The 24,054-nt window shown below is 42.5% G+C and overlaps 1 protein-coding gene across 1 annotated transcript; it reads right to left on the reverse strand.

Moving 5' to 3' along the window:
- Positions 1-1,440: 1,440 nt before the first annotated feature.
- On the reverse strand, positions 1,441-23,509 carry tafa4b (TAFA chemokine like family member 4b). The gene is made up of 5 exons (XM_086041445.1): positions 23,377-23,509; positions 22,541-22,656; positions 16,380-16,535; positions 7,781-7,905; positions 1,441-2,290 (listed from the first exon to the last, which is right to left on the reverse strand). The coding sequence occupies exons 2-5, from the start codon at positions 22,653-22,655 to the stop codon at positions 2,279-2,281; spliced, it is 408 nt and encodes a 135-aa protein (XP_085897571.1). The 5' UTR covers position 22,656; positions 23,377-23,509; the 3' UTR covers positions 1,441-2,278.
- Positions 23,510-24,054: the final 545 nt, after the last annotated feature.

Below are 24,054 nucleotides of genomic sequence, written 5' to 3' on the forward strand. Positions count from 1 at the left end.
CACAGTTGCTCAGGTCTCAGATAACGACCAATCATGGCTCAGCGTCAGAAAACAGGTGAGCCGTGATTGGTCGTTACCTGAGCCCTTAGCAACTGGAATGTCATTTTCAGTCAACAGCAAGTGACAAAACGGCCGCCCCCTGAGAAGGATAAAAACAGGTGGATTTTCCGGCTTAGCTCATATTTCACAAATGAAATATTAATCAGAATGCTGTGTTTATAGACTAGTGGAGGCGCATAGAACATATTATTGCAAACACTTTTTTGGAGTTGACTTCTGTAAAGACATACCATAAATAGAAACAACTCAGGAAATTTAAGCAAACAACTTACTTGCGTAGTCGCGCTAACTCATGTTGTTGCCATAAATGTCATGAATGAATATTCTGAAGTTTCCCCAACTGAAATTGCTGTTTTAGGCCACAAAATACAAGTCGTTTTTTTTGGTTTGCTTGTTTTTTTTAACAGTGTGAGTCATTCTTCCAAAATGGTGTGTGCATGTGGGTGACCCTGACACTGACTGTTGATACTTGAGTGTAAAACAGACTCCCCCCCCACCCCCCCAAAAAAAATCATCCTTATTCCCCTTCTGAACATACAATAGTTGCCGAGAAGCTGAAGAACGGAGGCCACCGCGGCAAAGCTGCAGTGCTGCAACACGAGCCTAAAAATATTCCATGTCAGCCGTCCCGAGAGTAGCCGGGGCGCTACCGCTGGCCCCCTCAGTAATGAGAGTGTGGAGCCGCCTGCCACTAGTCGGCCTGCTTTCCTCCAAGCTCCCTCTGGCACAGAGCTGAGCGGAGGAGCAGGAAAGGCACAAACTCGGCTCCTACAGATTTATCATAGCTCATAAAGCAGCGTGACTGAAAGCAGAGAGTCTCACTCGGAGAGGAGCGGTCCCCGGCGGGCCTACCCGGAGACACAATGACCCGACACATTCACATATCAGACGGGCAGATAGACACATTTAGGGAAAGGCTCGCAATTGGATGTGTGCTGAGGCGAGAAATACAACAGAGTCGGGAGATCTTAAGAGCAAAATTAACTCACCGGTAAGGATTGTAAAGGTGGAAAGGGGGGGCGGACAAGCAAAGGGAGCGTAATAAGCGCCGAGCGATGGGAGGGAATTAATAGCGAGGCGCACGACGGCTTTTCGGGTGTGCACCGTTGTCCTCGTTGCAGCGACGGCGACAGAGCCTGCGGGGAAAAGCCTGCGAAGGCTTGAACTGCCATTATCCGCGGCAATTATTTCACCATATCTCACTGAAATATTGATGCGGAAAAGCTTTCTGCGGGGAAATCAGCGCATGCACAAAAAACACCTCCAATTTCTCATAAAGTTAGCTCCAAAAATGACCCCCATTCAGGAAGTTGTTTTGCATAGAAGCTTGATGTGCCCACGAGGAAAACAGCCAGCATTCAGAAGAAAGACAGCACAAGCTAATACTTGAACCTTTTATGGATCTCATTTGAAAAAAAGATGACAGTGGAGATGTCACGGAACAAATATTTATAACTAAGAAAAAATACGGGATGACCCCAATTTGCTAGTTGGTATTGTAGCGATCTATCGTGTGCTGGAGCCATTTTCAACCGCTCGGATGTAACGGGGCGGGATTGTACACACTCATGTATTTGCCTACTTCATATGTCAGCTGTTTTACACGGTTTTTAAGCTCTGCGTGACCTCCACGGGCCGATACGGGCAAGACTGGGAATAACCAAACAATGGTTTCAACTAGTGCAAATATCATACATTAATTTTTAATATGTTTTGTTCCTACACGGCAATTCCTAATTAGAACTGCAAATTGGCTCTGGCAAAACAGTCTTTGCGTTGGTGACTTGACCCACAAGAGCAATTTGATGCTAATTTGCTAGTTATGAGCCGCTATCTCTTTGCTCCTGTATATGAGCTCCACAAAAAGGCCTGCACGGGTGTCCGATTTGCCGTGCTCGCGTCTCCACAAATGCTTTGCTCAAAGACACACTTTGAAATGCTGACTCAGCGTTCACAATGGATTGCAATCATCCGCACGTCCAATGGTTGCAAATTCGAGGCGCTTCTTGTCCTTGTGCAACCGTAGTTGTAGTCCCCTCATGTCCCCCACAGGTACGGAATTATAGCGGTTACGTTTATTGTCTTGTTTGGTGATGGATATGCTGACATCATATTTCCCCCCATTTTTTTTTTTTTTTTTTTCCGTAAAATCATATGAGTCATCCACGCTTTCCACATGGAGAATTGCACGTTTCCTCTTGCTTCAGTGGCTCTCTTGTTATCGTGTGACCTAAGAAAAATACATAAAATAAAAAAAATAAATTAGAAAAATGAAACAATGGCAGGGATTATAGCAATTTAGGAAACATCCAAATTAACAGAGCCATGCAATTGTTTGAAATTGCAAAGGCAAATACAATATAGTTACTCAAACAGTACATACTGACAAAACTCATTCTGTATACGACCAAAAATCCTCCCATTGAATTAATTCTTTCAAAACTTCTTTCATAAAGGTGTTACTATGGTGACCGCTTGAGCCTGGAAAGATGTCATTCACCTTCCTGTGGAGAATTGTTTTGACATTTAAACAACGTGAAAGTCTCCGAGCATCCCAGAATGTTCATTCATTCATTCATTATCCATACCGCTTATCCTCACAAGGGTCGCGGGCGTGCTGGAGCCTATCCCAGCTGTCTTTGGGCAGTAGGCGGGGGACACCCTGAATTGGTTGCCAGCCAATCGCAGGGCACACAGAGACAAACATCCGCACTCACAATCACACCTAGGGGCAATTTAGAGAGTCCAATCAACTTACCATGCATGTTTTTGGAATGTGGGAGGAAACCGGAGTACCCGGAGGAAACCCACGCAGGCACGGGGAGAACATGCAAACTCCACACAGGGTGGCCGGAGCCGGGATCGAACCCACGACCTCTGAACTGTGAGGCGGACGTGCTAACCAGTCGACCACCGTGCCGCCCCATCCCAGAATGTCTTTTGTTCAAATTTAGAAGAACCCACGATATTTACGCTGTCATTTTACCATCGATGTTGTATTAATATTCACGTGCAAGTATAGTTTAGCATTCGTGTCATTGAAACATTAATGTACAGTTTGTGCTCACATCCCCGCACTAAAATAAAAAACAATAGAGTAATACGTAATACAATAATAATAAGGATTAATTATTAATAATACAATAAGAACTAATTAATAGTAATTCAATACATGTTCAATATTTAGCACTTGTTTTGCGTGCTTGCGGCCCCTTTCAAAGAGCTGCTAATCTGCGTTTCAAAATAAGAGCACATACTTTTCTATCAAAGAAAAATAACTGTCTTCATTGCTGTTATAACTATTTTTTTTTTTTTTTTTGGCTCAGACCAACAACAACAAATGATTGAGTAAAGTCCATTCCGTCTCTTCGTTGTAATTTAAATCGTTGGTTCTTATATCTCAACAACAACAAAGTCTTAATTGCCTGTCATGACCATACTATATTCACAATGCTTGCAGCTCTGTCCAACGCGGGAACCGCGCGCAGCAAATGTACTTTGAGATGTGCATCGTCTTGCGGCACATCCTTATTAAAAGAGTCTTCCAGTCCTCCTGCGCTCAGACACATTCCATACATCTTTGTACAACACGCCGACGCCGCGTGGGAGTTGAGAGCTGCGGACGGCAATTGATAACCGCGGCGAATGCAATGTTGAGGTTGTGAGGGGAGGTCACGAGCGGAAGGAGAAACGCCGGACGGAGAAACGCTGGACAATAACGAGAGACGCAGAGTGCCAGAGCAGTGGCCCGCAAACGGTTGCCATGGAGCCCGTGTCCCGTCGCAACGATCGCCGGCGACATCTGCCACGGAGTCTCGCAAGTAACAGTGGACTGATCCCAAATCACCTTGCAAATGCAAACGAATGCCCGCCTACGCAATCGGCCCTTCAGCTCCTCTCAGCTCCTCTCGGCTCCTCTCGGCTGATCGGTCGGTGACACGGAAGGAGTGACAAAACAGACAGACGTGCAGGGGAGAGGCAACGGCATTGGGATAATTGTCCTATCGGTCCCAGAGTTGTTGTTAGGCCCGGGGTCATTAAATCCTCTGCCTCTGGCTGGCTGAGCCCAGCAGTGCCTCTGCTCCTCCGTCTATCCTACTTACCAACTTAATTATGACCCTTAATTGTAAAACCTCTGCGGAAGGCCCCAGTCATAATGCATTGTAATGAATGCGACAGATGTTGTGCTGTTATGCCATCTCCCGAGCAATTACTCTTATGGTGCCGGCGCGGTTTCTTTCCCTCGCAAGTCTTTCTGCCCGCACCTGTGTAAATCAAGCGCACCTGCTCTCCTTTCCCCGGCACGCGGAGAGACGCTCACACCCGAGACGCAAATTAACTTCCACACGGCGGCAGCTTACGAACGGCTCCTCGCCCATTAGGCCATATAGGCAGATGCTGAGGGCGACAGGGACCCGAGGCGCGCCAAAACGGGTATCGGGTGGGGGAAATCACCTTGAATATATTCGTTTTTATTAACTCTTTAAAGTGGGAAATATAGTAGGCCTGTATATTCCGATGCAAAGTGAAGCCCAATCACTGTAATGTGAAAAAATATTTCCAACCAAGCCCTGATGACAACGCACCGATCCCCCTCACAAGTACTTCCGTCTGCCGACCTCTTTTGGCTAATTGTCGTCTCTGACAGACTTAATGGTGATGGCTAATGAGTAAATCGAGGTTTTTATTTCTATGAAGGTGGGCCACAAAGGGGGTCTTAAAATAATTTGAAAAGATTACAAGTACTTAGAGGTGGGCGTTTCACTCAATCTTGCTGGCCCGTCATCTGTCAGCCGTCAGCGGCCAAGGTACCCGTCCGTCATCCGACAGCAGAGGTGGGTAGTGTAGCCAAAAATTGGACTCAAGTAAAAGTACTGATACTTCAGAATAGTATGACTCAAGTCGAAGTAAAAAGTAGTCATCCAAATAATTACTTGAGTAAAAGTAACAAAGTACTTGGTGAAAAAACTACTCAAGTACTGAGTAACTGGCAATGTCTCATTTATTTATTTATTTTTTTTAAACGTCCAATCAACCAAGACGAAAACACAATATCATCTTCAGGCAAATCAAAGTCCATCCAATCAATAAAATGAATTAAATTTAATTAAAGAATAACTTTGAATAATCTTAAGGTAAATTCAAGCACTTTAAATAAACAATAAATTAATAATAGTATAAATTAAGCAAAAGAAGCACATTTCAGCCCCTGTACTTTTTTTTTTAACAGGCTCCGCAGGCAGAACAACAAAGTAGCCCAAGAACTCGTGTAAACTGTATGTGTGTGCGTGTGTGCCTGTGTGTTTCAGTCCGTGTGTATGTGACAAAACATGCAAAAACAAGCATTTTTCCCAAAGATTCTGTGTCTGCATCGCCAGCATTGCTGCGTGACATTTTCGATCCCTTTCATACCAAAACAAATCTTTCCCGCAGCTGAATTTGAATATGATCACGTGACGAGACCGCCATACGGCTACGTTTGATTGGTGAAACACAGTCACAAGGTAGAGCCTGGCGCGGGTCTCTGACAAAATAAAAGTAAAAAGTATAGTGGTATAAAAATACTCCTAGAAGTAAAAAAAATTCCCAAAACTTACTCAAGTAAATGTACCCGAGTAAATATAACTCGTTACTACCCACCTGTGGTCGTCAGTCCGTCCGACAGTTAGTCTGTCAGAGGTTTGTTGGTCCGTCAGTCGGTCCCCCCCAAAGACGTCACAAAACGTGCGTCGGCCAGCGATGGACTAACTGTCCGTCAGTGACGGATGACGATTACACTGACGGGTGATAACCCACTTCCGTCATCCGTCAGTCCGTCATTTTTATAAGGTGTCCCGTCATTCGTCAATTGTCAGCAAAACGGGCGTCCGTAAGTTTGACGATTTGACGGACCACTCCATCAGTTAGAGGGAATGCCCACCTTTGAAAGTACTCAATATGGTGTCTACTTTAGATTGGCCTAATATGTGCTTTTATTGTTCATTAATAGTATTTACATCTGGCAGGCCTTTAATAGTCTAATTCACTTTATATTGTCAGGGTTTTAATCCCAGTTAAATCTTGTGTTAGTTCAAATCGTCTAAAGAATGTTAATTAGTTGAAGCTTTGCATCACATGTTGTTATGGATATTAGCATAATCATTATTAATGTTATTAGCATTAGTCGTAAGAATACTCAAAACTTTACCACATGCCATTTTAAACTGTAGTAAATTGATCATCAACATTACACTGGCATTCAAGTATCCAATTTAATATGATAAGAAAAAATATATTGATGAATATTGTGCATGCATACATAGGAGACAATATTGGTCAGTTTTGTTTTGTTTTTTGTTAAACAATCTTTTTTTTTGTATAAGCGTTTGTATAATCACCGACAGAGGCCCTGTAAATGACCAAGAAGGACCCCCCCCCAGCTGAACCTTTATGAAGCCCTCAAAATCGGTTGTGGTCTTCTTTTACTGACTAACTTCAAAAGTTTCATGTTGCAAGTGTAATGTGTTCTGATGTTTGACTTCAGTGTTGACATTTTACTTGCCAGCGCCACTTAGAAATACGTTTTTTTTGTTTGTTTGTTTATTTTTTAAATACAAGATTAGTGCTCGTGTAATATGATGCACAGGTCATCAAATTTTGAAGAGGCTGTGTTTACCAGACATTAATTCAGACAAGCTATTCCTCAAAGAGGGAAAAAAAATCTATTCAGTTCAAGATCAAGGCCTATCTCAGCTGCATCAACTGTTAGTCAAAGCTGAAAGGGCGTCTGTAATATATTTATTAAGTATATTTTTGAAGGGACATTTTGAGGTAAGGTAAGGCTATTTGCCTGAAAATGATTGCATGTGTAGGTGGCACCTTGCGACAAAAGTTCAGCGAACGGGTAAGCAGGGCGCACAGAGGAAGATTAAAACTTCAGAGATTCGTCTCGCCAAAGACTGAACGTTGATTTTACGGTGTACTGTTTATCCCATTCATTTTTCATCACTATTGTTGACTTATTATCGACTTAGCCATATTGTACCGAGCAGCCGATGTATGTCCTGTTTTCACCCATTTGTCCATTTTCCACACCACTTATCTTGTTCAGGGCCACACGGGGAGCTCGGGATCTTAGCTGACAGTGGGTGACTGCACTTTAGGGGACGTATACACAGATTTTTTTATTTACTCAATTTTATTTTGTCAAGTGGTTGCACAAAATAACCGGTTCCAGGTCAAATGGTTTTATGCAGCTGCTTGATGAAATAAAATTGAGTAAATTCAACACACCAGTTTTTTTCAGTGTACAAACAATCAATAAACATTGACTCAACTCTACCTGCACAGAAGAACATTATCAGTACTGGTTTCGCAGCATTTTTTTTTTTTTTTTTTGGTGATTCTGTGGCCACCATCACATTATTCCACTGATACCCTTCTTATGTTGTCACCTTACTTTAAGCCAAAGATTGAAGACACGATTGAAGCGTTGGCTCTTTCTGGCTGCTCACTGAGTTGAAGTGATGAAATATGCTGAAGAGATTTGAAAGACTTGCAAGATCTGCCGAGGTCACGTGATGTCATCCATGACAGCATTTCGTCCTTTGAAGTGGTGTGCCACTTAAAGAATCGTATTGTCCAACAAAATGTTGGTCGAGACAATTTACTACTCACATGGGTTGCTTCCTTTCACTGATAGACTTACATCAAGCAGTAGTATGCAAACACACACTCTCACCTTTGTGGTTTTGACTTTATTGCCAGTGCTGCAGGACCAGCCGGTCAAGTCGGGTAAGACTTTACATTCTTCTCCATCCATGCATGGCTGCATCTGGCACCACCATTTCTGGGCTACAATGGAGGCTGAAGAAGCAGATGGAGGGGGGAAAAAAAGTTCATATTTGCTCTCTAATGAATTTGATACCTTCATCATTTTTCATGTACAACCTTTAAAAATGCATTTTGCCACTTGCTGTCAACTGAAAATGACATCATGCGTTGAGGGATAAGGTATCAACCTAACGTGCACAAGCTGAGCCGTGCTTGGTTGTTACCTAAACGTGACATGGACAAAAAGTTCACATTTACTGTAAAAAAAAATGTCCAAATTAGTTAAGTGTCCCTTTCAGGTTTTATGACGGCGAGGCGACAGTTTGACCATGGTACTAATTATTTCTGTTTGGAGACAAGGGAGGCAGATTCAGCTTAATACTTGTGTTCACCCAAAACAGATTTAGCGGAAAATGAGGAACAAGGGAAATTAAGAAATTCAACTGCGTCATTTTTTTCTTTTAAGGATGGCTATTCTGGAAAGGAGCATCTTAAACTGAAAATAAAGCAAGTGGCTGTTGTAGAGTACAGGCTCAGAATTGCAATGAAGAGAAGCCTCATGACGTTTACGTGTGCCTTATGAGAAAGTCGCCGCTATTACTAACGTTTAACAGGGTGTTATGATGCATGAGCTCAGTGGCAGTTAACGGTTCTAAAAAGCAACGGCTGTGTAATGCTTGTTAATGTCTCCATTATGGTGCTGATGACGACGCTTTGAGTGTTATTTAGAGCTAATGGCCTGCGAGCGCTATTGCTTCCTTGCAACTTATCCCATGCTGGAGTGGAGTGGGTGGGCGTGGCCAGCCTGACACGCCAACAGCTGCCTGTCGAGTCCCAAAAAGCAAATGCGTCCCAGAGCTCGGCCTGTGATGTCATGATTAGATCAGACACCGGCCGCACCAGATCGATTTTAAAGAGATTAGTGCGGTAGCGGGGAGCAGTTAATTCTGAGATCTTCACCTCAGGGAATTAACGGGGGACGTGTAGAATGAGGTGTCGGCTCATTACTGGCTGCACTAGCAAATGGAAAGACTTGTTTTCTCACATTTTTTTAAGCATAGCTCCTGATATCGCTCTTGTCATGTGCCTGGATGATCCAAAATAGATTTGTCGCATTTAATCTGCTATCTTTATGTTAAGATGAGATAAGAAAGCTCCCATTTTTTTCATTTTTATTTAGTTGATTAGGGTAACTTTTTTTTTTTAATTGTTGTTTTAAAATCCACCCTCATGAAACTATCTATTCTCTAATTTACACTGCTCAGGGTCACGGGTAAAATGTGTCTGTCTGCACCAAGGTTAAATAGTTTGGGATTTTTCATTACAGTTTGTTTCTAATTTGTTTTTATTGAATTTTTTTTGTTTTTAATTCCCTTCCTTTTCATTTGTTTTTAGAACTGGTTTGTTTGCATGCGTTGTTTTAGTTTCGTTTTTATTAGTTTTAGTATTAGCTCACAACGACCAATCACGGCTGACCTGTTTTTTTAATGCGATCCGTGAATGGTCATCGTGAGCAGTTGTGATGTCATTTTAAGTCGACAGAAGACAAAATGGCCGCCCCCGGAGATGGCTAAAAACGAGTGGATTAACACTTATTCCACAAATGCAATATTTATCAGAATGCCCTGTTTCAACTAGTGGGCTTGCATAGAACATCTTCTTGGAAAAAAAAAACTGTTTGCGTTGACTTCCACTTTAAGGATTCTCTTCTTGATTCTCATTGAGTGGGGGAGTGCAATAATATATACTGTATGTATATGACACACGATATAATTGATGTTGTTGTCATCGTTGCATGATTGGGTAAGACAAAAGATGTTTCTCCATATTGGAAGCTCGCTTATCATGTTTACTGTACAGTATGGTAACAGCACCGTTCATACTTACCCTGTTTAATGTGGAAGGGAGGATTTATTTTTTTGTGCTAACATCAGCCCATCATGTGTTGAAAATGAAAACCAATGTCACAACGCAGATTGAAACAGCGCCAGTTACATGGGGACCAGAACTGCAAACTACAGTACATTTTCTCATTGTTCGCCCATTTGGAAAGGCTCACGCCTTAGTCACGCATTTCATCACGGTATAACAGCTCATTTGAATACCTTTGCTGTGAAGGTAGCTCTCAAACTTTCAGTGTGGGATTTGATGTACAAAAAAAAAAAAAAAAAAAAAAAAAAACAGTATGCAGGTGTGGAGGAAGCTCAAGGGTGTGAATATCGTTATACCTGGGGGGCTCCTCAAATGTCTCAAGGTTCTCACAATGAGGCCATGAGGCTGCCGACAGCCTTTTACCTCCCCGTGCTGATGCCAACATGTCAATCACAGAGTGATTTCTTTTCATATAGTTTGTATGTGAACGGTTTCGTGCGTGCACTTTCCAAACATTTCATTTCTTGCAGCATTTCTGCTGGCATTTTGATTGTAATGTTTGTGACATCATGTGGACAAAGTGAGGAGTGCATCCACATACTTGGGCCCAGCCTGCCAGTGCACAACTGTAACCATACAGAGACACCAAAATACTGTATGCGATGGATCAATTTGCTTTAATTTGTGGGCATAAACACATTTTTCAAACGTCTATTTTGAGTGTCCGGCAGTTCAAACGATGTAGTGTCCATACATCCGTACGATCACAAAAAGACGAGACGTGAAGAACCACGTCGTCATTTCTGCTTTCAGAATGGAGTCGAGCTTGAAGAGTCGCGGGGACATTGAGTTGAAACCACCGCGCCACATCACATTTGTTTGTCACCTTGCACAACTGCCTTTGCCTTCGCCTACACACATAGAGTCAACATTTCTTTGAGAAGGAAAATTATACAGGGACCTCAGTGAGGTCTGTGTTCAACCTTGGCGAAGGTCTGCGCCATTCTGGTTGACGCTGTTATGAATGCATAATGTGAAGAATAGACATTGTTCTTCTCCTCATTCGTGACACACACGTACGCTCTCGGTAAAAAACATCAATGCCTCCATTTGTCGCGGGCGAGCTGGAGCCTTTCCCAGCTGACTTTTGGCACGGCGACCAGGAGACAAAGTAAGCCTGGGGAGGACTCGCAAACTCTAAACAGAAGCGGCTGAGCTGAGATTCAAACCCCTGCGAGGCAGACTTGCTAACCACTCAGTGCGCAGCCTCAGTAAAAACAAGCCTGCATTATGCTTGATGTGAATAATTAAAAGTGAACAATTAATCATCCGAGCATGTATAAGCGAGTCAGGGTCAGACAGTTTGCTCTCGCTTCAAACAACAACATGAAAAATTGGAGTATGTCATGTGATTTTTTTTTTTTTTCTTTGGCGAGTTGAATGGGACTCCAGTGGCCTGTAACCCTTATCATCACAAGATAGAGAATACAAATAGAATAATTTCAGCTTGATTGAAAACATGAATTGAATGAACGCGTATTCGGCAGTGGGATGAGGACTTGTGCACGGCATAACACAATCATGTGCACTAGGGTGCAGATGTCCTGAGTGTTTGTCCATTAATACTTTAAATGGGACTCACTCAATGGGCCAACACGGGCTTGTGTGTGTCGGCTATACTGCGGATGCTTGTGTGGAGGGGGAGGAAAAAGGGAAAAAAAAAAAAAAAAAAGATCAGTCGTGGGCCCTTGCCACCAGGTCATTACTATTTAAAAGAAATATGATGCACTTTTGCACTCACATACACACACACACACATCCAGTCCATAAGACAAGCAGCCGAAGGTGTAGTCTGCATAAAACCCTCAGGCATCGTAACTGGACCACAGAGTGAGCCTGGGGTAGTTGGAGATGCGTCGACTGTTCTTTCTATTATGATTTAGTAACACAGAGGAACCGGATGTGCATTACAAGAATACACAAGAGTGGAGTAAAAACCAACAAGAAATAGATGACACTGCTACACTTAAGCACTCACAGGAGGAAAGACGAGCAAAGTGACCAAAACATGACCGAGAGTAGATTAGACATTTTGGGACACGATAGCAACCAGATGTGTCGCAACAGCAAAAACAGCAGACGTCGTTTCCTCGTAATGAAACACAATCCTCGCTAAATCACTTGAACCGCTCAACAAGTGTTAAATAGCCACTGTATGTTACGAAAAATATTCTTTGCACAACTGTAAGTTTTAACGTTGCACACTACAGTCCGCGCCAAAAGTATTTTGAATGACAAGGTCCGTTTGTTCAATTTGTTGTACGGTATATGTACTGAAGATATTTGGATTTCAGCTCGAAAGATGAATAAGAGACAAAAGTTCCCAAAGTCCAGCTTTTATTTTGTGGTATTTTTTTTTTTTCAAGAATGTGTTCGCAGCAGGCCCACAAGTTGAAACACGGCATTCTGATTAATTTTGCCCTTGTGGAATATAAGTTAAGCAGCAAAATGCACTTGTTTTTAGCCATCTCTGGGGGTGGCCATTTTGTCCTCTGTCGACTGAAAATGACATCACAACTGCTCACAACGACGAATCGCGGCTGACCCGTTTTCTGAATCTGAGCCGTGATTGGTCTTTGTGAGCAGTTGTGATGTCATGTTCAGTCGACGGAAGGCAAAATGGCCGCTGCCAGAGATGTCTAAAAAACAGTGGATTAACACGTATTCCACAAATCAACTAGTGGGCTTGCATAGAACATATTCTTGAAAAAAAATTGCTTGACGTCCGCTTTAAACATTAGATAGTGCTCGATTTGGCTTTGGGCTTCACCTGTCAAACCGGCATTTGCTGTTAAGCAAACATGAAGAATTTATAATGACTTTTTGTATCATTATCTAATCATTTATTTGTTTTTCGATGCAACAATTATCAACATGAATGACTATACCCACACAGATTTTTTTTAGAAAAGCTCGACTCTGCTTTCATGATTATCTGCTATATTTTATTACTCCCACAAAAGTGATTTCGTTTGATGAGATTTTTTTTAATTTGCACACACATTTGAATAAAATGTTTCTTATAAATTCAGTTAATGTAACAACAACAATTTGTTAAAACAATGAAAGTCTTTTAAAGCAACATTTTTGTAAAAATAATAACAATAGTCTTAATGCACAAAAATTCAAGTCTCGCTGTCATCAAAATTCTGATACATTTTCTTGTGTTCCCTGATGTCATCTTTATATTCCACAAAGTGAAGAGTAGAAAAAGAATAGGAATGCTATACTGCTAATGTAAGGAATGTCACCAAACGCCACATTTTATGAGGATGATGAAAAAAATGTGATCATAAACTCAAGCTTCAACAAAGACATTCCGTACGGACATTGCGAGTGAGCCTAGCTAAACTTGGCAGAGTTGATTGACGCTGCAATGCCATGGCAATAAAACAAAGTCAGGGGCTCACACATCTCAGCACCAGTCAGAGACACAATCTTCAAGTCCGTGTTCTCTCGCTACTCGTTTAAAGCATGTGGCAGGGGTAAAACAAAACAAAAATTCATATTCAAAGAGTTGTTTGTAAGGTCACTCTATATCACAGATGTTCACCTATTGTGGGTGGTTCTGGAACGTAACGGGGTTCACTGCAGTTCATTCCACCACATAAGTAGCGGTTGGTGTGTTTTGTTTACCCGTTCAACTCTAAGCATTGTACCACAGGCATCCAGACTCAAAGAAGTACAAAAAGTACAAAAACGAGAAGAACTACGCCAACTGTTAGCTTATCTAGTAACGTCAACACAACCAGTTGATCCTACTATTTGTGTCCGGTAACACGTCAAGCTTCATCTCGCTTTTAAATGGACCTTATGCACGGCAACGCATTGAGCATTTCCGGGTCAGTGATTAGGTCGGGTTTGTGTTTCCGAGCTCCACTTGTTTCACGCTAGGGAGGCTATCTGAAGGGAAAATAACCGGAATATAACTTGTGGTCGTTTTTGTAGTCTACAAACACAGTTGAGTTGAGTGGTTTCTATGTACGCACGGACCAGAATGTACCGTGAAACTGCGAATGGCTCATGAAATCAGATGAGGGTGCTTTGATTGTCTTGCCGATTCTGGAGCAATCAGAAAGGGAATACATCATTTACCGTAACTTGACGTCATTCCAGCAAACAGCGAGTATGCTTAGAAGAGTTGGATGCTGTCATTGTTATCGCTATGCGTTAGCCTAGCCACCACAAGTTAGCATGCAACCGGATCCCATTGACAATCGCTCCGTTTGGCATTGACACTCGTTGCGTTTCGCATTATCGTTTTTCAGCTAACCCCGGTTAGCTCACCCCGGTGTTGACCACACGCAAGGATATGCAATTATGAGTATTGAACAGATTTTCAATGTTTCAATGTTCAATGTTTTCCAAGCAGTTTAGGGAGGAAAAATCACTCTTAAGACACCCCACACCACAGGATAATCGATCAAGATATTATTTTAGAAACCTTTGCTGATTTTGATCCTACAGTAAGTGAGGTGGTGTTAAAATTCAGCCCAATTTGTATAGAAGTGCCCTTTGCGGTTAACGGCACAACTGTAACTAGTTGGAATATAACGTCAACATCTGGGCTTTTTGATTCCTGGGGAAAATAAACAATAGAGTTGATTTGCAAAAAAAAAAAAAAAAAAAAAAAAAAGCTTGGCTCACAGTAACGAGTCTCGCCAGGCTGCAGCCGGTAATGGGACCTGCTGCCATTTGCTTCTCTTTCAGCCGCATCAATAATGCAAGTCCATTTACACCACGGCCATTCTGCATCGGCTGGCAACAGAGTGAGGTTTTGTCCCTCTCCATCAGCAAAGGAGCGCGGCAGAGGCGCTGGCGTGCTCGGGTGTGCGCGGCTGAGGGTGGCTCGTTTGGAACTGCCAACTCGGAGGTCAAGCTTGACGCGAGTGTGAGGCGATGAGACTGAGAGGTTAGATTTGAATCAATTGCGAGGCTCCGACAAAGGGGATTTGTGTGCATACATTTGCAAGAAAGTGGTTAAGATCCATCCATCCTCATCTAAAACCATTTATCACTGAGAGACTTTTAGTCATCCCTCCCGCTTATTTTTGTATTTGCTTGTGATCGGTGTCCTTCCTTCCTATTAGCAAATTGTGATCAATCTACACCCCAAATCTCACATTTGTCCCTTATTTATCTTCCATTACAAAACAAATCATTGTTGCTACGGTTGTCTGCTTTTATCATTATCAACGCATTGTTCCTTTTTAAGATCTCATCAAAGAGCAAATCTAGTTGTTTATTGGGTAGAAATGGTGTTGAAATGAACAAGCAGATGTGGTAAGTTTGTGATTTAAATGGGAAAAGCACCTTCTACTGGTCTCATTATGGAATCGCATCACTGGCGCTCAAGTGGAATGCAGAGAATGTTGAGTGATTGTAAGTGTATCTAAAAAGACAAATAAAAAGAACATTACTGATATATGTCTTTGTTTTCATGATATCAAAAAAAAAAAAAGAAAAACTTGCTTATTTCCTGATTTCATTCTTGAATTTCAATGCACATGAGCAGCTGTCCAAGTGGTCCATGCGGTGGTATATAAGACGGAACTGTGAGCCGAATCAAATAAGATGTTTTGGCCTCAAGTTAAGATGTCTGGTCTTGAGGTTGACAGCTGCCGCAGCCTACGTGGCATTTGGAATCTCCTTCCAAATTAAGCAGGGGAACAAAGAAGGGCACAAACACAACAAACTCCATGGGCGAGCGAGGCAGAAATAAATTGATTTTGAAGATATACCATGTGAGACACAGTTCATAGTTTAGGATACAGTAGCAGCAGGCCATTTCAATTTATTGCCTAATGTGATGATACTAAAGGCACTTTTAATGAAGTCATATTTCACTGAGCATGGGGTCCATTTGTTTGCTGTCGCAATTCGATTCAAGGGTCTGAGATCAAGTGTCCTTTTGGGAGGAAATCTACATTAAACACAATACACGACTACCAGCTGGATGTGTCCAGTTTGTACAAAGTGCGTCAGAAAGGTTCCAGGACTAGCGTGGCGTAGTTGTTTGTTTTTATGTGTGTGTATATGTGCCATGCAACTGAACCAAAGTAAACTGGGATAGGCTCCAGTTGACCTGTGACCCATGAAGAGAATGTTGCGAAAATGGATGGATAAAGTGATGTCACTCGAAAACGGTAAATTATTATATTGATGCTGTAAAAGCTTCTTTTTTATAATTTTTTTTTTGTTTAGTTTTGTTTAGTTTTTATCATTCGGATGTAAGTGAACTCGGGTTTATTTTTATTTTTTTAATTAATTTTTAAGTGTCACATCCCAACTTTCTCCCCCCAAGACAATTGGAGCATCCGCCAGATATTAAAAATGCATGATCTTTTTCTACAAAAAATGTGGGGGAATTAAAAGTTATAATCCGGGTAAACAAACCGAAAGAAACTAATTGTAGTTTAAAATCGAATGAAAAAAAATGTTACTTAAAATCTGAAACTTATCATTAATTATGCAAAATGACCATTCTTTTTAGGGTTAGGCTGTTTGCATGTTCTCATGATGCCCACTTTGTGACACAAAAACGAAAGTTACAAATTGTTTTTTCTTTTGTTTACCTTCCACACACGAGGGTCTGGCTCTGGTGGTGCCAGCGACTTGGCCGGGGAAGCAGGAACACTTGACAGTTTGCGAACGCTCCTCGATCTTATTCTTATTACAGCAGCGATGGACAGCCACGACCTCACACGTCCCCTGCTTCACCTGGTAGGAAACTGGACGCAGACACATCGATAGAGACGGATATTATCTACCTCATACTCGCAAGCACACACAGAGAAGCAGACGACCAGTTGTTGGTAGAACTCGTTCGAGTTAGTCTTCCTTTGTTGATTCCAATAGTTGTAAGCATTTAGAATCGTTCGGAATGTGACAATAATCAGCCTATGTATCACACAAGCTAACACGAGGGACTGTGAAAGCTGCAACTAAATGATTCACTTTTAAGTAAGCTCCTTCAGTGTATCACAGTTTTTTTGTTTTTTTTTTATTTCAAAGTAAACACACGTAGCAATACTTACTCTCGTTTTCTGCCAAGGGCCCTCATTAAATATAATGTATCGCTTACTGTTGTTGTCCGACAAAAGGAAGAAACAATAAAAGAGCAAATCCGTCTGAGTGTGTGGGTGTGTGTGTGTGTGTGTGTTTGCATGCATGAGTGTCGCGGAAAGTCACATTTTAAGTATTATTGCATTTTACCGGGGCGAACCGCAGGTGCATATACTGTTTTTCTTTTCTCCAAACCACCTTGGGGAACTTCATCAAGTTGATTACAACGTTCTCCTGACAGTAATGAGGCAGAAGGAAGTGTTGAAACTCACGTACGTTTTCGCGCAACGCGCCCATGCCTGAAACTGTATCACTTAATGCGTGTACGTGTGTGATGTTTCGAAATTGGCTTTATTTCTTTCCGGGCAAACTGCAAATTAGTCCTCTTTATGTTCTATGTAAACCTGCTCAAATATGCAAAACAAGAGATGCCTAAACAACTAAGACATCATGTTTATGCTCAGTATTTTATCGAGACTAGCTTGGGAACGGTTGGTTGTGAGTCCTTGCAACTAGTGTGACGCTGTTTGCATCCTGATTACTGCCAAGGTGCCCTTGAGCAAGGCACCAACACCCACAGCTCAGCATTGTTTACGGGCCCCGTCTCTCCTTGCATGTCTGCATGTGAGCGATCTGGTTGTGATCTCTGCAACGGAACAGAATTGTGAGTGTAAATTGAATTTGCCCTCGAGGGCGGTATCAACAGTAAAATAAATTGAATTAAATTCAATGTGTCGCTGATTAGGTCCTGATTAAAGTGGTGGGTAACAGACAGACAAACAACCGTTGGCACTCAGATTCACACCTATTAGCAACCTAACAAGCACGCTTTTGGAATATGGGAGGTAGCCGAAGCACTCGGAGAACTTCCAAGAAATCCAAAGATGGGCTAACGTCACGCTGCCAAAAAGTACACACATTTTAAAATAATGGCGGACTGGCTGGAACTAACGTGAAGGCGCAGAGCTGCCCTAGAACATAAAAATGAACAAATACACCGCTGATGCCAGATCCACATAACGTAGAACCATCTTTAATACTTGTTTACTGTACCCGAGGTAATTAGAGAAGAATGATTTGGCAATAAAAGATAACACGGCCGTTACATTGGGAGGCCACATTTGAGGAAATACAGTCCGAACCATAAAGGGGAGAGCACATGCGCACACGGGAAATATGACGATAGATCATGCGTAGACCACAAACGATTGGTCGAAGCCAATCTTCCCTAATGGTTTCCAAAGGGATTCCCAAGGACTTATCTTTGGGTTTGTTGTGCACCTCCTGCCCTCTCCAACATTTCCTGAGCAAAGCCCGCAGGCGGCCTTGCAAACCTATAAGCCTCTTTGCAGCCTTGCGAACGCCAGGGTGAGACTGAGCCATGAGCTCAAGTGTCATTTATGTACGTGACTTTACACATCCTCCAGAACTTTGACCGCTCAGCTCGATGGGCTTTTGCTGGCAGACAGCGAAAACACAGAGAAACACATTCTGCGGAGGACCCCATTTCTGCAGGCCGCGCCCCCCACTCATCTTTTCTGATTTAAAGTCTGTTTGTTCTCTTCTACACAGAGAATTGATCCCTTGATTGTGAGGTTGTTTTTTTTTGTCGTTTTGTATTTTTTCTTCAGTTTTTCTCACTCGCTTTGGCAGAGTTCTCTAATCCTCCTCGGAATTTGCATCTGCATTTTTCAAAACAATTCGTACGACTAGCGAAGCATCGATGATCCCCTGCAAGAGTCAGTCTCTTTCTCAAAATCCTTAATTCATCCCGCAAAATGAAGTATCCGTGTCAATAGGTCAGCACTATTAGAATGACAAGTCTTTGTGTATTTGTGGACGGACAGGACGGTAAAATTGATTTGTCATAATGCATGTAGGAGGGGTAAAACAATTTAAAAAATGTTTTAGATTATATCGATTAAGGATACACCGATTATCGGCCTGGCCGATTATTGGCCCGGACGATTATTGGCCCGGACGATTATCGGCGCCGATATTTGGCATTTTGACGAATATTGGCATCTGTTTTTTTACAAATCACTGAGCAGTGACTGAACAGACAGAATAAATAAATACTCTTCTATTAGTTCGTAAAAAGTATATTATTGACATACAGTATGTATTCACATTTGTAACATTTTTTGGGGCGGTGCACCGTGAAATTTTTCAAACTTAAAATATGTGCCTTGGCTCGATAAAAGTTGGGAATCACTGCTCTTCTATCTGATTAACATTAAAAGAAAAACCTTCAACATGTTGAAAGTTTGAAAAGTGGTTTTATCAAACATGTTTCATGGAGTTTCGACAAAGTAAAGTTTTCATGTTGACGCTAATATTTTCACTTTTACAGCAAATGAATATCAGTTCCAAATATCGATATCGGCCCTGAAAAAGACATATGGGTCTATCGCTAATATCTATATTGCTGATTTTCACCTATCACGGATGGGCGTGGACCGTATCCCCTGCAGTAAATGGGGCGGCACGGTATCCCGTCTTTTATTGCACTGTAGGGAAGTTACGATTGAGCCCTGCCAACTCCTAATTGAGAGAAATTATATAGTAGTCGGCACTACTGGAGTACAACATCTTGTTCGGAGTGCTGCTGCCTCTTAGCGCTCATCCATTTCAGATGAATGCATTGAGAAGCTTGGCCTCCTGCTATACACGTAGTGGAAGTGTGTCTAATGTTTCAATACTGCCTTTAAACCACTGTTATGACTTGTGACAAAGTAATAGAGCATACCGCGCAACGATCAAGAGTTTTGTCAAGCGTGGCTAAATATTAATAGTCCTGCAGAGTATGAAGGGAATGTGAGAGGGTACGGGTTGACAACCACAACGCGGCAGCCGACAAGCCGAGTCACCTTGAACTGATGGCTCAGCCAACCAATTGCTTGACGGACACAGGTGAGCAAGAACGCCATGTGATTGATTTACCAAAAAAAAAAAAAAAAAAAGACAGGATTCCTTCCAAATACTTTCGCAATGCAGTGATAAGTTATGTTGATGAATTGTGGCTAACATCTTGCTGCAGCCCTTTCTCTTAAATCTTAAATCCGAACAGCTTTTCTGGTCTAGTCCAGTTTTTGGATTGAGAGGAGATCTATCTTTGTTCTTGACCGACACTTGCGGCGTCTCCTCCTCAGCCGGCCGGCCCTGCATGTGCGAGCCATCAATCGCCTTGACGTTATCGGTGTCTAACAGGCCCACATCAGACCTCACCTCACTTTATGCTAATTTTCATCTGAGGTCACGGCGGTGGCCTTTAAGCACGCCGGTGAAAAATATGAAATCTGCTATGAATAGCTGCAGATCTTCTCTCGGGGTACGTATGTGCAGGTACCAGTAGTGGCCGTTCTCTGCTAGCGATGTAATCGGTCACAAATGATCCTGTTCTTGGGGTGAACGACAGGAGACGGTTCCTGGTTGAGAGATTTTTTTTGGGGGGGGGGCTATTTTCTCGGGTAAAACTCCATGTGCATGTCTCGGGTCAAGTTTTGTGGCGGCATCTTTGTGTCCACGCTAATTCCCTACCGTTTATCTAGTTCTTTGTGTAAGTGTTTTTCTAAATGCTCATGTTAGTGGATGCTAGATGTATTTGTTGTCCAATCAGATTCCAGCCTCTCAGTGCTGCCATGTCAATTTAATCTTGCCAGAGCCTTCGGAATCAGCAAAGCTGGCTGATGCATTGGCATTGTTTCATGAACCAATCAAATTTCATATCCATCCTCCCAAGGCCAGAAGCTAACCCTCAATGACATCAGTATTTCCAGAGGTAAATTTTAAACTGTTTCTATAATTGCGAAATAGTGATGGAATTAAGATTTTTAAGAATTTTGATTTCTTGCGTGGTGTTTGCACAATGGCAGATGTCAGAACATTGAATTTACCACCAGTCAGAAACCTAGCAAATTCTTTTGCTTTTCACTTTCTGTCGCTTGGCCAACCTTGTTCAGGAAAGGTGACTCAGTCAAAGTCTGCAAGGCGGGCTTGATTTATTTGACTCAATGTTGTTCACTAAACAGCACAATGCCTCTTATAATACTGATTCGAGAATAAATGTTACTGAGTTGAAACAGCACAACACAAACCAGTCCAGCCCAGCATTTTCTGAACTCTAGAGCCACCCTGTGGTGGCTAATAGAACTTCAGCTGTGATGTGAACCCAACAAATGCCCACCATCCATGTTATCTGTTTTATTGGTCGATTATTCTCACAAGGGTCGCTGTGACGGTAAATTGGAACATACCCCAGTTGACTTAAGAGACGGGATCCACCCTGGTTGCCAGCCAATTTCTTGGTACATATAGAGACAAACAACAAACATTCACACTCATGCACATGCACGCCTAAGTACAATTTAGTGACAAAATCTCTGAAATATTTCCCCCAAAAATGAGCATGTAGTTATATCTATTAGAAATAATCCCCAAAAACGCAAACAATTATATTTTTAGGCTGAGATCACTTTGTCTTGGAGGCTCACATGCACAGCATGTTAAAAAAAAAATAGTAATACATAAACAAAATGCAGCAGTTGGTTTGGGAGCAAGTCATCTTGTTCCACAGTGAGGGTGACGAAGGAGGGGCTGGCCACCCGTGACCTTCACAATACACAATGCCTGCAATTAGTGGTGTCCCTGCCGTAAGCAGGCTGCCTCCTCTCGATCAAAAGGAAAACTAATACCATCACTCACTGCCCAGACTGCAGGCTGGTCGCATTTCGACTGCAAATAAAGGTCACCTTGCAAAACGCAAGCAGCAGGAGTAAAGAAACTGAGAGACAATTAAAGAAATTGTCATAATTAAGTCTGAGGACGAGGTGGCTACGGAGATTGTTGCCAACAAGCCACGACTGTCCCTGGCAAATTCATTACGATCCATCAATTAACTTGTTAATAAGCCGGACTTTTGCACAGCCAACAAAGTCGTTTTGTTTACCGTATAAGTAGCCGTAACTAAAGCAATTATTTGACTGGAGGGGGCGCGTTAATGTAAGCACCGGTAATAACGAGCACCCTAAAATCAGACGTTATAACCTCGTGAGATATTCTCAATCAGGAGAGTGACGCTCATCCTCCAAGCACTTGCAGTAGATCAGATCACACCCACGCGGATGTGTTTGTGTTGACATCTCCTGACAGCTTAAGTGCCATTTGCATCCATACGGTAGACTCACTCACTGGAGCGGTGTTTGCATCCATGCATGCCCGAAAGAGGCGGCCGGGGGCGGCGGGGCGGGGCGGGGCCTTGTCTCGTGGGAAATTGGACAATTTCACCCACTTAAGTTGGCATGGTGGACAAGTGCAGCACATTCGCCTCACAGTTCTGAGCTCGAGTTCCTACATTTGTGGTCTCTTCTCGAGGTTTTCTCTTTAATCCCCAATTTCTTTGCATTAATTCATTGATTATTATGATTATTTGATTTTATTTTTTTACTCTTTCATTGGCAGGTTTAGACAAGGGTATGTCGACGATGTTTGTGAACTGTGGTCCTGTGAAGCCTTACGAGACTATTTTGTGATTAAGGGCTAGCTCAGTCCCTCTCCATCAGGACCGGGGAAGGCTCAGCCTTGAGAAACATGCCGGGCCTCGGCACTGACAGTGTAATTAACCTCTTGCGGTATTTGTGAAAGGGTTCTCGGAGCGAGTTCCGATGCGTACCTGTCGATCCCCGATGGTGGCGGTTGCCAGCGTCCACGGGGGCAACGCAGAGCATCGCCAAGGCAACGATGTAGGCCACCTGCAAAGGCCAAGACGACCTCCCCCACAGTTTCATCCTGCGGGAAGGGATGAGGAATGCCAGGTACAAGGATGCCATGGAGGAGGAAGAGAGGAAGGGAAAGGGCATGTGCAGAGGTTAGAACCTGAACATAGAAGGCAAGACATCACAGTAAACAGTTCATTGTGTTTTCAATAAGTAACCACAATGTGAGTGGTGAATGAGAAGGGCAAAGAACAAAAATAGCTGCATTATCTTCTTAACAGTCTTTACCTCCAATACGATGAGCATTTCCAATTTCCTTTGTGTAACATTATAATATATTATATTAGATTATTACAACATGTCCCGTAAGTTTCCATACCCAGTAAAAAAAAGCATTTTTCTACCAAATCGATTTTTTCCTTTATGTAACATGCTCTACATGACTACGATTGTTTTGAAAACACATTTGAATGCGTGTCCTCCGCTGCTGAAGAACTCATATTAGCAGCATTATTTCAATTTGTTGGTATTTAAATGCGTCTTTATTTACACGTATACATTTTTTAGGGTGGTTGTTCATTACCTCATTATGAGGCATTTAAGTTGACATTTTTCAAAGGTAGCAAAGATGGCTGCTTGTCCAATAAAGCTCTACGAGATGTATCTGGACAATCAATTGCTACATTTTACTGGAAGGTTTTGGTATAACCCAGTATTTTACAGGCTAAGCAATCAATTGCTTCACTCAATATAATCATCTCAATCATTAACTCTGCGTCCTTTTCTAATTTACCTGCTTGCCTTTGTAATGGGTCTGTTCCACTGAGTAGCCTCTCTAAGAACACCAGGCCATCGCTGCTTCCATTCCCGCTTTGGCTGGCCTCTTCTTCCTCTTGCTTCTCAACCTCAAACAGAAGAAGCCCCTGGAATGGGCAAGCACAAAGAGACCAGGTCAGAGAGGCCGGTGCTCCGATGGGTTCCTCGGTAGCCTCCAATGGCCTTGTATGAAGGGGCACACACACACACACGCACACACAAGCACACAAAGGGGTAGATGTGGAGGTCTACATTCTGTCAGATCCATTGTTTACAGTAGGTTCATCTCGCCCCAGGCTCAATGTGATCCCCACTCTAGACATCATAAAGCTTTGGCACTATCTCTCATTCACGTTTGCACATACCACACACACATATACAGCACAGTCCATACTGCACATAGACGAACACATGGGTGGTGATGGACGTGTGCTTGTCTAAATTTTTCATGAAAACGATTGTACATAACCCCAAAAAATAGACTAGTCATCATTCAGTGAGCCCCAAAACCACAGACAATGATGAAACTCTCTCATCACTCATACACATTTGGACATGAGGTACACACGCGCGTTTACACAAACACTGTTTGCACGGTTTCAATTCAAACAGAGAGACGGTTGTCGGCATGAGAGCTTTTCCCTAAATACAAGTG

Source organism: Filicampus tigris, chromosome 9, assembly GCF_054856515.1.
Source record: "Filicampus tigris isolate MCC_2025a chromosome 9, RoL_Ftig_1.0, whole genome shotgun sequence".
NCBI lineage: Eukaryota > Metazoa > Chordata > Actinopteri > Syngnathiformes > Syngnathidae > Filicampus > Filicampus tigris.

Excerpts from the sequence above, each read along its gene's own strand:
- tafa4b (XM_086041445.1), bottom strand. The coding sequence starts at position 22,655 with ATGAAACTGTGGGGGAGGTCGTCTTGGCCTTTGCAGGTGGCCTACATC. Across the intron at positions 16,536-22,540 it reads CCACCATCGGGGATCGACAG|TTTCCTACCAGGTGAAGCAG; the intron begins GTACGCATCGGA and ends GTCTGCGTCCAG. Across the intron at positions 7,906-16,379 it reads CAGACCCTCGTGTGTGGAAG|CCTCCATTGTAGCCCAGAAA; the intron begins GTAAACAAAAGA and ends CTGCTTCTTCAG.